Source organism: Monopterus albus, unplaced genomic scaffold (genome assembly GCF_001952655.1).
Source record: "Monopterus albus unplaced genomic scaffold, M_albus_1.0 scaffold4.1, whole genome shotgun sequence".
In the NCBI taxonomy this organism is placed as follows: Eukaryota; Metazoa; Chordata; class Actinopteri; order Synbranchiformes; family Synbranchidae; genus Monopterus; species Monopterus albus.
Window position 1 is genome coordinate 6,908,709 of NW_018127884.1, and position 14,704 is coordinate 6,923,412.

Below are 14,704 nucleotides of genomic sequence, written 5' to 3' on the forward strand. Positions count from 1 at the left end.
GCTAGACTGTGGCTTCACCTGGGACATGTACCACACCTTTGAGGCTTTGAGAGTGGAATCAAACTTTAGCTCTTTGTCACAAATAACCTCTGACCATTACTGGCTGATCCACCACATTGCCTTGAACATGGCGACTCCACAATCCATAACAATTTGGATTAATACAAGTTCCTTATAGAAACTCAGCTGCTGATAATATGTAAAATGACAAATTTAGAATAACCACAGAAGAAAACAACAAATCTCATGACATGCTTTATGTCAGTAAAATGACAGCATGAAAACTTGACGTAAGACTAAAAACTCAGGCTGCCGAGTCAAAGAACAGAGATACACGACTGCCATCCAGTGCTGAACTATGAGTACTGCCTGCAGAGACTTAAACATCGTCCCTCTGCTACAAGATGTGTCTACACAAGGATAACTCATTATAGCTATACCAGGCCTTTTCCATTTGTGGTCAGTTTTATGGCTTTTGAACTGTAAACATTGTTCCAGGGAAAAGGAAACATGTCTATTGTGACTTTCTTATCTCACAGAAACTCCGTGGGCTGCGCTTTCATTAAACCTGTAGGTCAGTTAAGCACTGGCCAAAAAAAAAAAAAAAAAGTGCTATAAAAGTTTTTTAAAAAATGCACAAGTATTTTATTGTGCAGTACAAATTATCAAAAGTATGTTCTCTATGAAACAGACAAAAAAATTGTTAAAGTTTAAAGAGTATTGATTATGCTTATTAAATGCTCTTCATTATGAGTGGATGGAGATGAAGAAGAGTTCTGGGAAAGATACAAGACAAGGGCAGCTGTTGCTATAAGCAAAGAACTGGAACTTTAAACAACATCTGAAAGTGTGAAATAAGGCAGGGCTACTCAGATTTTCACACTTAACAGTTTACCATGTGTAAAACACCGTGGATACAGCTGCCAGTGGCCACACAGGCTTTCGCTGGATGAAAGCAATGGGTTTATCTAATGAACCCTGGTAAACATAGGAAACTGAGGAGAACAACAGAAAACTATTTCTTATTTCAATTTATTGTAAAGATTTAATTGATGCTAATTCATATATGACGTCCAAATATGTTTTGTGTTATTTTTGCCCAAAACAGCCTGCTTAATGCTGTGCCAGGCCAGACATGGATTAAAATACATTTTGTGGCCTAAAGAGCCTTAAATGATTCTGATCCCTCGTATATCCTCGATCTTTTACATCCCCATGTTCCTATTAGAATGCTTAGGTCTAAGAACCAGTGCCTCTTCTTTTGCAGCCCCTACTTTGTGGAATAATCTTGCTCTGCATATTCGATGGCAGTCTCACTGTTTTAAATGTCAACTTAAAACAACTTTATTCATTTGCTTTTAATCAACGACAAGTTTTTAATTCCAGTTTTATGAATTGTAGCTACATAGTCATGCACTGTAATTGATATCTTGGTTTTTACCCATTGTCATTCAGCCTTCTTATCAGCACTTTGCGTCACCAGAGAGTTTTGTATTTCACATAAAGAATTTTGGTGAGATAAGACTGAATTAAAGATGCCTAGCAATTATCTACTACCTGCAAATCTGGCAAAACTGCAGTAAGCCAACACAGCAAAACCTCTGTAAAACACCCGGCACTATTCAGGCCACAACAGATCAGATTCTTCCAGTATCTGTGTACAGTAATACAAAGACAAGCAGTCACAGGAAATACTACATGATGTCTACATTCACATGCAATAACCTCTGGTGATTTTAAAAATTCAAAACAATCTCACAAATGTGGAAATGCAATAAATTAGTTTTATAACTAGCACTCAGTGCCAGACACCTCAGTCTTTTTATTTTCCTTCTACAGATTCACACACCAGTCAGGGATTGCTTCACTGTCTACTCTACTGGTGAGACAGCTGTAGGACTCATGAATGTTGCAGCCACATTTCATACTTTCTCAAGCAGTCAACAGTCATGACAACTATGCACAGGCTTCCTCTCTCTCACACACTCACACACACGCACAGTGAAATAACTGAAGACCTCAGCACCTCAGTCCTGCCAGGAAAGTATTTACTTTCCTCGCCATCCCATCAAGAGAACACACATACAGAACGCAGTGAAGTCACACACATGCAGGGTTGTTTCTCATTCATAGCTTATTCCATTTGCATATGAAATGGCACTGGCGCAACAGCAGCTTCAAAATCTGATTATCTGGTCAGACAATATACTAGTTAACAAAACCTGCTATGAGCTAAAAACAATTTCACTTGATTCAGTTCTTGTGCAGTAACAGGCGGGAAAGCTGGATTTTAATTGGGATGAGGAGACTGGCTGAAACCTTATCTGTAGAAAGCTGCAGTGTACGGCATTATTTCATCTCCTCGTGTCCTAAAAAATATAACAAAAACATTGGAGAATGGAAAAAGTATGACCTCAGACGTTGTAACCTTACAGATATAATCCAGTCATTCTGCTGGGGGCCTAACCTGTTTAACGGCAGTCTATACATCATACTGTATATCTAATTTAAGGCTGAGCTGACTGGTCTTTTAAGAGGCAGTTTTGAAATCACATTCCAGTTTCCCCACCCTAACAGCAAATTATTTCTACTCCCACGAGACGCGTGATTTCAGACTCAAAGTTGGAGCAAATCACTTGCAGATTACTTCATCAGTTTATTAACCTGAGGGTTCTGGGATTCAAGTTGAAGTATAAACAACCTCATCTTCAAGCGACAATATAAAAAAATAAATAAATAAATAAAAAGCACTGGAATGTGCATTTGGTTCCATCTCAACAACAACATATATTCAGAGTCAGATTTGATGCCAGGCACCATGGTGAAAATCTACAGCAAAAAACGTGCCCCATAATTGGTAACAGTCTCTGAACTTAAGTAAGGAAGGTAGGCTGCAATTAATCCCAGCACAATGAGGACCCTCTGCAGAGCGTGCTCATGTATTTGTTATTGTACGTCACCACAGGGCCACTCTGGAGCCCATCGGACACAGTGTCTAAATACATAGCAATCAAATGTTTTTCTTCCAACATATCTCCCACTAATGTCTCGGTAACAATTACTAAAGGTTATCGAGGGGCATCTATCACCAGACTGTGACCTACATGAACTCACCCTCATTTCCCCCATAACATGCCTCAGTGCCTTATTGCTTCCTCATTAAAATCCCTGAATCAGGCCGTTTAAATTGAGCTGTACTACAACCCTCCGTGAGAACTGGAGGAGAGATGATGGGAAAGGCAGTTTAGAAAAATTTTGAATGTAGCTGGCACTTCTTATCTACCACAAACTAGCAAAGTTGAGAAATGGTATTTGCCATGTTGCATTAGCCTGCTGCCGTCCCATCAACACCAGCCATTCTCAGCAACAACATGATCCAAATGCAGTCCAGATGTCTCAACCATCAAGCTTCAATATCTCACTAGCCCTGCATTAATCTTATCAGGTGTGTAACAGAGCCCAGCTTGACAACATCTCACACGCGTTTAGAAGATCGGTGCCTGCAGCTGACTCTGGCTTCACTAGAAACTGCTCTTAAGTTACAACAAACAATTATCACCTTCTTTTCTCAGTATCAAAACTAACATACAGATGGCAGCAAATCAGTCTATTCTTAAGAATTTGCCTATCAGGCCCACTTTCCTTTCTTGATGCTCTCATCAGTGGGCAGTTTCTTACCAGTGAAGACAAAATGAAGAGTTTGGGAAAACTGTGTATTGTCAGCTGACTTTACATAAACACAATCATTTGGGAAAGCAGATGTGTCTATTCACATTCTGTAATAAATAACACCTGGCAACTACTTGCAGACTCATTTCTACTATCTGCTGAGCTTTAAGTGAATGTAATTATTAACACACTATAAACGAAATGCTAGCTAAAAGAACTCTAAGCCTGAGAAAGCCATAACAACAGTTTCAGTACAGTGATAAGAAACATTTTCCTCACAATGCTGTAAATGCTTGAGATTTAGCATTTAAGTGTCCGTCAGCAGCACAACACTGACGCAGCTGAAGCCAATACGAATTCAATGCCAGTTAAGTAAGCTAGTTACTCATTTAATTTCCAGAGCTAAGCCTGGGATGCCTTCACACCATGCAAAGACCCTTTTCCTCTCTTAAGATTTCTTGTCCTTGGAGTGAAAATCCTGTTTGATTGGTCCTGTTTTCAAGGTCCAAAGCCTGTTTCCCTCAGGGCCAAGGTCACACTGGTTTCCCCAGTTATGGCCTTCCAGGATCAGTCTTCCTCTGAGGAGAGCTGGGCTCCTTCATCGTGAACTTCTCTGTAGGCAGCCATGGGGCCACCATCAGGAGTGTAGCTCCCCATGGAGATCTTCAAACCCTCAGACAGTTTCTGGGCTGCCAGCTTGGCCTGCAACTCCTGAAATTAAACACAACACAGAGAAAAGCTGACATGAATAGGCTGATAAACAGTAGACAGGCACATTATTATAAAGCAGCACAGCCATAGCTATTAAACCTTCAACAAAAGTAGGACTGATACTAAGCTTAACAGGCCTCTGTAAGCTGACAACAGCACACTGTTTGATGTTTGGCTCTGGAGTGACACACAGCGGCTGCACTGCCTGAATACTGCCCTCTAGAGCTGGTGGGGAGACGGATATTTCAAGCTTGGATTCATTATCAAGTCCACATTTGATTAGACAAAAAATGTCACAAGTCACCACTGTATAAACTTGATTTGTTTAAAATGCTGCATTCAGGTGCAATACCAACACCAAACTCACTGCTGCCAAATCAGTCTGATGTAATAATGTTTCAACAGAAACCTGAAGGTTGCTATTTTCACACATTACATGGCATGCTATGATTGTGATTAAAATAATTTCCACAGCTCTTAACATAATGTATACATTTAGTTTTTTAAGAAGGTACAAATATCAGGAAGTATTATGTATTAATGGCAAACAATAAATCCTTGTTCTGTTTTTAACTGAATTACAGTGAGGAACAGAAGTATTTGAACACCCTGCGATTTTGCAAGTTCTCCCACTTAGAAATCATGGAGGCGTCTGAAATTCACATTGTAGGTGCATTCCCACTGAGAGACAGAATTTTAAAAAAAAATTTCAGGAAATCATATTGTATGATTTTTAAAGAATTTATTTGTCTTGCACTGCTGAACATAAGTATTTGAACACCTGAGAAACAGCAAGAATTCTGGCTCTCAAAGACCTGTTACTGTGCCTTGAAAAAGTCCACCTCTACTCCACTCAATCTAAATTAGTAGCACCTGTCTGAGCTCTTTAAAGACACATGTCCACCCCACAGTCAGTCAGACGCCAACTACTACCATGGGCAAGACCAAAGAGCTGTCAAAAGACACCAGAGACAAAATTGTGGACCTCCACAAGGCTGGAAAGGGCTACGGGGCAATTGCCAAGCAGCTTGGTGAAAACAGATCAACTGTTGGAGCAATTGTTAGAAAATGGAAGAGGCTAAAGACGACTGTCAGTCTCCCTCGGACTGGGGCGCCAAGCAAGAACTCACCTAGGTGGGGTATCACTGATGATAAGAAAGGTGAGGAATCAGCCCAGAACGATAGGGAGGAGCTGGTCAATGACATGAAGAGAGCTGGGACCACAGTTTCAAAGGTCACTGTCGGTAGAACACTACGCCGTCATGGTTTCAAATCATGCATTGCACAGAAGGTTCCCCCTGCTCAAGTCATCACATGTCCAGGCCCGTCTGAAGTTTGCCAAAGACCATCTGGATGATCCAGAGGAGGCATGGGAGAAAGTCATGTGGTCAGATGAGACCAAAGTAGAACTTTTTGGTCTCCCTCAGTAAGAGCACTGAAGATGGGTCGTGGCTGGGTCTTCCAGCATGACAATGACCCCAAACACACAGCCAGGGCAACTAAGGAGTGGCTCCGTAAGAAGCATTTCAAGGTCCTGGAGTGGCCTAGCCAGTCTCCAGACCTGAACCCAATAGAAAATTTATGGAGGGAGCTGAAACTCTGTGTTGCCCAGCGACAGCCCCAAAACCTGAAATCTAGAGGAGATCTGTGTGGAGGAGTGGGCCAAAATCCCTGTTGCAGTGTGTGCAAACCTGGTCAAGAACTACAGGAAACATTTGACCTCTGTAATTGCAAACAAAGGTTTCTGTACCAAATATTAACACTGATTTTCTCAGGTGTTCAAATACTTATGTTCAGCAGTATAAGACAAATAAATTCTTTTAAAACTCATACAATGTGATTTCCTGAAAATTTTTTTTTAATTCTGTCTCAGAATGAGAATGCACCTACAGTGTGAATTTCAGACCCCTCCATGATTTCTAAATGGGAGAACTTGCAAAATCGCAGGGTGTTCAAATACTTCTGTTCCTCACTGTATAGTCACCATATGTATTTATAGAAACATTTTGTTTACTGTACAAAAGACTGTGTTCAGAACGACTTTAGCACTGTGTGAAGACACAAAGCCCTGTCATTATTTCAAGTGAGGCCAGTCCAGGGGTGTCGACACACAAGAGGCTCCTCCTGCAAAAAAATGCAGGGTTGTTCAAAAATATAGTCAAACCTGCAAAACTGCTGCTTGACTATAATAGAACATCACTTGCAAGGCACTATGATGGACAATCAAATACGTGCAAGCAAAATGTCTGTGAGCTTACCATTTTGTAACATGCCTAGTCCTTGCAATTAAAGATAAAATCATGCTGATAAAACCGCAGTGGCTAACAGAGCTGTAACATGCTTTCTCATAATATAAAACACTGTAGTAGCAGGGATGTCCCAATCCAGTTCTTTTGGCCCAGATACTGATCTAATGCCTTTAATATAAAGCATCTGCTGATACTGGCTTGGTTCCAAAATATTAACTTTATTAGCTTAAATTATTGATATGAATAAAAGAATAACAGGGAGCTGGACAACACACAGAGAACTGCAGATGCCAACTACTACTTCATATCCTTATGTGAACAGAGTTGGTGTAACTGGTCTGGTTCAGATATCTGTTTGACAATTTAATAACACGCATTAACAAAAAGGTGGTAGCTGTAGTAGCACCAATGAACAAATGCATAAAACTAACCATGTCTACAGTGAAAGCATATCTCACGTGCACATTGCAAGAGGCTCGCATCTTCACTCTCTCATAGGAAACTATAAAAACACACAGAAGAACCGAGAGAAAGACTTTGGAGAAGGGAAAATTAGGGTCCAGAACTCCGACAAATAAATTGTGAGGGAATCACTGGCTACACTTGCATGTTACAGTATATTCAATCCACACTCTAAAAAGAACTGCCATGTTCATTGTGACTGATGTAACAGATGATTCATCATGTATTTTAACTGTTGTTGCTTGATGTCTTTTTCCGTTTTGGTGGAGTTCTGGTTGGAACTAGTGAGCTTTCATCGTTTTGTTGAACTCTGTTGAGCACAGCTCCAAAAAAAGTAGACTTGAAGCTAAAAATAGGCTTCAGGTGCCATCCCAGGCAGCGTAGACAGCTGGATTGATTAATATAGCAGCTTATTGTTTGGTGGCACATGTGCCTCTACTGAGTCTGCTGAAATACAGGAGCGGAACTGGATTGGTTTCATTCTGACTAATACTGATCCTGTGAAATATGCCTGTTTCTGAGTCGATACGGATGCTTGGCATCGGATCAGGACATGTCTATTGTGTAGTGTTTTGCTGCCGAATAAACTTTCAAAATAGCGCATTTGTTACTCTGGATTGTGATTTCATGTCTCACTAAAGCAACACACCTGCCTCTTGCATTTTTTAACACAGGGCTGTTCTCAGTGTCAACACCCACCAAATCCTTTTAAGTCACCACTGCTCATTTTAACCAAGGCATCCAAATACTCACCATGTTGCCACCCAAGATGGTGAGGACCTTATTGAATTATTCAATGAAATTTCTGGCCCTGTCAGTTTGCCTACAGTTTAATTTATGCACTGTCTCGGTGGCACTAACCTGCTGCTTCTTCAATTGTTCCTCCTGGAGAATGGCCGACTCTTCCAGAGACAGAAGCTGGACCGGATTGTAGTGGAGCGGAGGGAGTTTGGCTGCAGTGATGTCATCCAGGTGTTTTCTGTCCTGCTCTCTCCTGGCCTGAGTAGAGAGTGGCGATAAGCCTTCAGAGAACTGCCTGGGTGACAAGGATCCTGATGGCGAAATGTTATTTCTGTGGGGCAGCCTGGAAACACAGTTAAGAAAGTGTCACTTAATTATGAAAACAACATAATTATCTGAGTATTTTTGTTATAAATGTATAGAAAAGTAACTGTCATATCATAAAAGTCTACTTACTGATTTGGTTTGAATTTTTGCTTCCTAGGAGCTGAAGTCTTCTCTGTTTTTTCCAAGATAGTTACATAGTGAGACTTTTTTGGTGGCTCCTTTCTGAGAAAGTAATTGTCTCTTGCCATACTGTTTAATGGGTCTTTGGACTCACAACTGAAACCAATAGTAGTTTCAGACAGTCTGACCTGTTCAAAGGCCTCCACAAGGTCACTGTGTTTTGTCTGATCAGAGTTCAGAGAGGCCTCAGCAGCAGCCGTCTCCATTGTTTCACCAGACGCTGCTCTAGAGAGAAACGGATCCCCTTGCTCATCCGAAGCAGCATTTTCCTGCACAAGTGCTGGGACAGGTGAGATCCCCTTCTCCTGTACTTTACTGCAAGCAGTAGCCTCATGTTGCCTGTTTTGGTGTGAGGCTGCAGGTGTGTTGAGGACAACATGCTGTTGCATAGTGAAAGCCTGCTGGTACTTGGACTGTAACTCTGCCCTGGCAGCAGACACCAAGCTCTGTCTCCTCTCCTCTTCACTGCAGTGTTCAATGGCAAGTCGCACTTTCTCCACAAATTCTGATATCTTTTTTCCTTTGTCAGGAAGAGTCTGTAATAACCTCCTAGGAACAACACAACCATCATTTTGTGCTAGATTCAAAACACTCGCTGAAGATACAGATGGAAAACATTATATGAATACAGAAACACTAAATGTCTCATGTATAATGCTAACACTGTACACTCTATTACTACCTGATATAATATTGCTGTATAACTCATAATAGTTACAGTAGTTCATAACTATTTTGACCACAGTTCCTTCTTTTCATTGAAAAACATTACTCTTGCTTACATTCATATTAGTCACATTTAAAACTGGCTCCACTGGTGACATCTATTTGTCCATAAAAATGATTTTCACATTTCCTTTAAAATACTTTTGACATCTATTGGTTCATAAAGGACTGAGATAACCCTTGTTAATGAATCCTGTACCGTACCGTTCACAATGCATTTACATACAGCGTGGTGCATACGTACTTATTAACAACTCTGTTATAGTTTGTGTTATTGAACATAAAGATGATTTGTGATCTGTCAAGCTTCAGACGCATAGTGTTGGTAGAAGACCAAACATCCTCTGCTGTATTCAATCACAGTGGAGCAGCTCTCATTAGAATTAGCAATAAACTTATTACTGTGCTGAAGTCACAGACATGGAACACATGCACATCAACATACATATGGATAGTGTAATGGAAAATTTTGTTTCCATCTTATCTCTGTTGCAAGGGTGATGAAGCTTCCTGTATTTATAAAACTATGCTTTTCTAAATCATTTACTGTATGTAGTCTCAGGATAGACTAATCAACTTACTGAGACGGTGCTTATTTTCATGGCAAGTGTTGCTGCTATCAAATAAAAACTTATAGATGAGATCTGGATTTTGGTATTTTCATGTGTGTGTGTGTGTGTGTGTGTGTGTGTGCGCATTTGTGTGTATGACCTGGTTGGGAGGGGACAAGTGCAAAAATGCTATTCGTTACATTTTAGAGAGTAACTATGCTTTAAGGTAACTTAGGGGTTATGGAACTGAATATCAATGGCAAGTTCCCTGGATCCATAAAAATTAGAATTTAGTAGAATGTACATGAAGGCATGAAACAGCTATATTAGAACACACTAAAATGAGGTTAATCCAAAGCGACCTTTTGGATAAACTTCAAGAGACTTCATAGCCTACGTACAGAGGAGCTGCATTTTCAGTTTAAGAAGTAGGTAGATTTGAGAAATAGTTTGATGTGAGCAGTTGACTATTGCATTGCTAAGTTTGGTTTTGCTATGGGGGCTGCACAAAGCACAAAAAAACAAAAAAAGCGGAGCCACAAAAAAAGAGACTAAGGTACAGCAGAAGAAAACGCTGGAAGCTAACCTACAACACCAGCTGACCACCCTGAAGAATGATCTTCAAGTTTTAACAGGCCAACAGCACTCTCAAAGAGAGACATTTATTGGAAGACAACAAGGTCCTCAAGGAGCAGTTAGAAGATGCTCGGCAAGATCTTAACCTCAACAGGGAAGCTAGCTTACCACAGCTGCTGACCAAACTGAAGAATGATCTTCAGCTTTCACAGGCCAACAGCACTCTCAAAGAGAGACATTTATTGGAAGAGAAGAAGGCCCTCAAGGAGCAGCTAGAAGATGCTCAGTGAGATCTTAAACTCAACAATGAAGCTGCTGACCCAAACTGTCTTACAGTGCAATAACCAGGTGACCAACATGAAGTCTGAGCTAGCTATAGAAACAACCCGCTTGGAAACTGAGCGGCAACTTCGTAAAACACTGGAGGCAGAAACTGAGTCCACTCGCACCCACCTGGTTGAAGCCATAAAGGAGGCTGAGCGTTGCCTGGCAGCTCACAAAGTCACAGAGAAAGCTCTACATTCAGAGAAAGTGAAACATCAGCATTTTATAGACAAACTCACAGATGAAGCAACCAGTCAGCGTGAGACAATCAGCAGCTTGTCCCAAAAATTGGCCGCAGCAGGGACTCGTGCAAACAGCATGGAGAATAAGGTCCACCAGGTCACACAGCAGCTGACAGAGAAAGGCTTACTGCTGGAGGTCCTACAGAAGGAGAAAGAGCAGGCAGCTGTGCGTGTCAAGGAGTTAGAAACTGCTCTTCAGTCCAAGAGGGAGCTGATCAGCCATGCTAAAATTTGCCGAGATCAGCTGAAGAGCCTGAGTCACAGCAAGGACCAGCTTGAGCAGAGTAAGAGGCAGCTGGAGGAGGAGGTACGAGACCTGAGATATTGCATAGAGTCCATGCAGCAGTACCGTTGTGATGCAGAGGAGAGGGCCTATAAAAATATACAACAAAAACTAGAGCAGGTCAATATCCTCCAGCAGTCCCAGGAGGCAAATGATGCGCACTCTGCTGGAGCACAAGATCTTCGAGCTGGAGAGGAAACTGGGCGAGGCTCGCACGACCCAGCAGGATATCCTTAACCAGAGAGACTCCACACACACAGAGCTAGAGCGATATCGCCAACTCTACACTGATGAGATGCATCTCCGCAAATCACTGGCTGTCAAACTAGAAAGGACAGAGAGTCAACTGTCAAAAGCCAATTTCATATTGGTCTGTGAGCACAATAGGTCTCTTATCACCAGCAGCACTGCAAATAGTAGCAGGGTGGAGGACCATCTGGCTACATACGGAGTGAGTTGGATCGAAACATATCAAGGTATTTAAACAATTCCAGAGCAGAGCAGAACGCTGCCTCTACGCACTGGGAGCCGGACCACGTCAGTAGGGGGACAGACTGCTTGGAGGTACTAAAGAGGAAGTATATGATCTGACAGACCTCTGCTCATAAATAATCATAACTAGATATATTTCAGCTAAAAACAAAACAAAACAAAAGTCACACAAAAACAAAAAAAGGGCAGCACAGCGGCGCTGTGGTTAGCACTGTCACTGCACAGTAAGAAGGTTCTGGGTTTGCGCCCTGGCCAACACGGTGCCTTTCTGTATGGAGTTTGCATGTTCTCCCTGTGCTGCATGGGTTCTCTCCGGGTACGCCGGCTTCCTCCCACAGTCTAAAGACATGCAGCTTAGGTTGATTGGAGACTCTAAATTGCCCCCAGGAGTGGTTGTGTATCTAGCCACAGGGGTTTCACATCAGTTACTTCTGTGCCGGTCCCAAGCCCAGAAATTCCTCCTTGTGCAGGTCTGATCCATAGCTACAGGAAGCGCCTGGTTGAGGTTATTTTTGCCAAGGGGGGGTCAACCAGTTATTAATTCCAGGGGGTTCACTTACTTTTTCCTCTACCATTTTGAATGTTGAATGAGTATCTTCAATAAAAACATGAAAGATCAGAATTTTTTGTGTTGTTATATTAGGCACATTATATTAGTCAGTACTCTTGATTTAGATCAACCGTATTTCTGCTAAGGCTTACATTTGCAAACACCTGCTTTTTGTCTGGACACAGACGTTGCACACTTTCATCATGCAGCTCTTCAGAAACTCTCCCTCGGGGTTGATTTTCTCCTCTGCCTCAATAAAACTTGCTTTCACAGCAGCATCACTGTGTGATTTCACTTTGGTGAAAATGTCTGCTGTGATGTCAGATTCCTCTTCAACTCCTCTACCTTCTGTAGCTTCTGCTCTGCATTAACGTTTTTCAGCTTTAATTACAGCCACATTAGCTCCACAATTAAGACACGGGTTTACCGGCAATGTCAGTAAACATACTCAGCCTCCCACCGGTTTAGAAAGGCTCTGTTTTCAGAATCAACTTTTCTCTTAGCTTTGACCTAAAATTAGGGTTGTATACATCAACAGACGCTTGATTGATCTGACGTAATAGTCGCAGGACGTAATTGACGCAGGTAGCCTATAGTTCGGTAAGCCAACTGTTGCGCTGCACTATGGGATTTGTAGTTTGTGTGTTATCGGTGCTTCATATCGCCGGGCCATTAAAATATATATATATATCGCGGGCCGGATGTGACCCGCGGGCCTTGATTTTGACACATGAGCCTTAGATGAAGATCAGATCACATTTTATGACAAATTAATTTAGAAAACAATGAAATTCCAAAAGGTTCACATACTTTTTCTTGCCACTGTAAATACAGACTGTGTTCCATGTCTGTGCATGCTAGTGTTTGTTTTGTATGCGTGTGTATGAGAGAATTATACATGTCTCTTCTCTCATACCTTTACCATTATCAGACTACATACTTTGATTGCAGTTGTACGCCAGGAATTTCCACTTTAAGTGTAAACTTACTTCCACAATGTATGTCTCGTATGTATCACAGGCAAACATGTGAAATACAACTAGGGTTAACAATGTGAACTTACTTGTTAGAGAGTATTTTTTCCTGTCGGAGCAACAGCTCTTGGAGCTGTTCTTTGCTCTGGTTTGTCAGGTCCCCCACCTGTCCCTGGCGCTCTGAGGACATCACTGTTAGCTAATAACAGCTAGCTGCAACCACTCACAACAGACGAGCTAACATCTCGCCTTAACATCTAACTTAAAAACTACACCTATAAGTTAACCAGCTGAAAACACTGCCTGTTAACGGACTCTTTCTATTAAAGAGCTTTAGAAACTTCTAGAAACAACTGGTTCACTTCTCCAACTCATGCAACAACATTTTTAAGTCTTCTTCCTCTTCGTCTTCTTCTTCTTCCTGAGCGGAAATCAAACCTGTGAATCGGCTCGTTACCGCCCCCACTGTACAAAGCGCTGTAATACACTTACTCTTTATGCTCCAGCCTTGGTCCCAGTCAGTAGAGGCAACTTGCTGCCCTCTATCGGTCAAATGTTGTAATCAACACCAAACTATGGATTTCATAGCGAAGGCTGTTGCTCCAATTTCCACATGTAAGACATTTCTTTGTTCTCTGTAAACAATGCAGTTACTGTGAACAGGCTTCACAGTCTCAGATTTTCCACAGCTGCATTTCCATTCCGGATGTTTCCCAACCACTGTGCCAACACATCTCACACAGCTCAGAGACAATGACCCCAACCTTAAACAAGAAGTTACAGTTGTGCCTTTTCTGTCCCCTCTCAAAGTTTAAAGCCAATTTAACTCTTGGCTGTACAGCTAGAATAAAACTTCAGGAAACAAATCGAAATAATCTTAGAAAAAATCAACTGGGCTTGGATTTCTAGATCGAAGACGTTTCACCTCTCATCCAAGAGGCTTCATCAGTTCTGACGGACTGGTGTGGAGCAGGAGATATTTATCCCCATCGGTGGTGTTTCAGTCCTTTGAAGGCCAACAATGTCCCTTAACGACTGAGTCGTTACAGCCCAGTATCAGTGAGAGTCGTTACCTGTCTTTGGATCCTCCCCTGTCAACCGACGCCTATTGTTCTGGTGGGCATGTTTGGGCAGAGATCTCAAAACAGGGTTGTAGATGGAAGACAAGTTGTGTCTTAGTCCACCACCCCTATTTAATGAGGGGTGTTCTATTTTTACAAAAATAGCTTCCTTGACTCCTCTCTCAAACCAACGATGTTCTCTGGAGAGGATCTGGACTTCACTGTCCTCAAAAGAATGTCCTTTGTCCTTCAGGTGGAGGTGGACTGCTGACTCTGGTCCACTGGAGTTGGCCCTTCTGTGTTGGGCCATGCACTTGTGAAGCGGCTGCTTAGTTTCACCAATGCACAAGTTGTTACACTCCTGACTACACTTAATTGCATACACCACATCACTCGGTTTATGTCTCGATGTTTTGTCCTTCGGCTGGACCAGTCTCTGCCGCAGGGTGTTCCCTGGTTTAAAGTTAACTGGGATATTGTGGTTGCGAAATATCCTTTTTAGCTTCTCTGATAAACCAGCCACATAAAGGATGACAGTGTTATCCCCTCTTGTTTCTGGTTTCTCCCTGTTGGTGTTGGGCCTCTT

General features: G+C 41.9%; 1 protein-coding gene across 1 annotated transcript; it reads right to left on the bottom strand.

The window, feature by feature from the left end:
* Positions 1 to 631: 631 nt before the first annotated feature.
* On the bottom strand, positions 632 to 13,510 carry polr2m (RNA polymerase II subunit M). The gene is made up of 4 exons (XM_020608656.1): positions 13,147 to 13,510; positions 8,289 to 8,888; positions 7,953 to 8,175; positions 632 to 4,380 (listed from the first exon to the last, which is right to left on the bottom strand). Exons 1-4 carry the CDS (start codon positions 13,245 to 13,247, stop codon positions 4,237 to 4,239), a joined length of 1,068 nt encoding a protein of 355 aa, XP_020464312.1. The 5' UTR covers positions 13,248 to 13,510; the 3' UTR covers positions 632 to 4,236.
* Between the last annotated feature and the right edge of the window lie 1,194 nt (positions 13,511 to 14,704).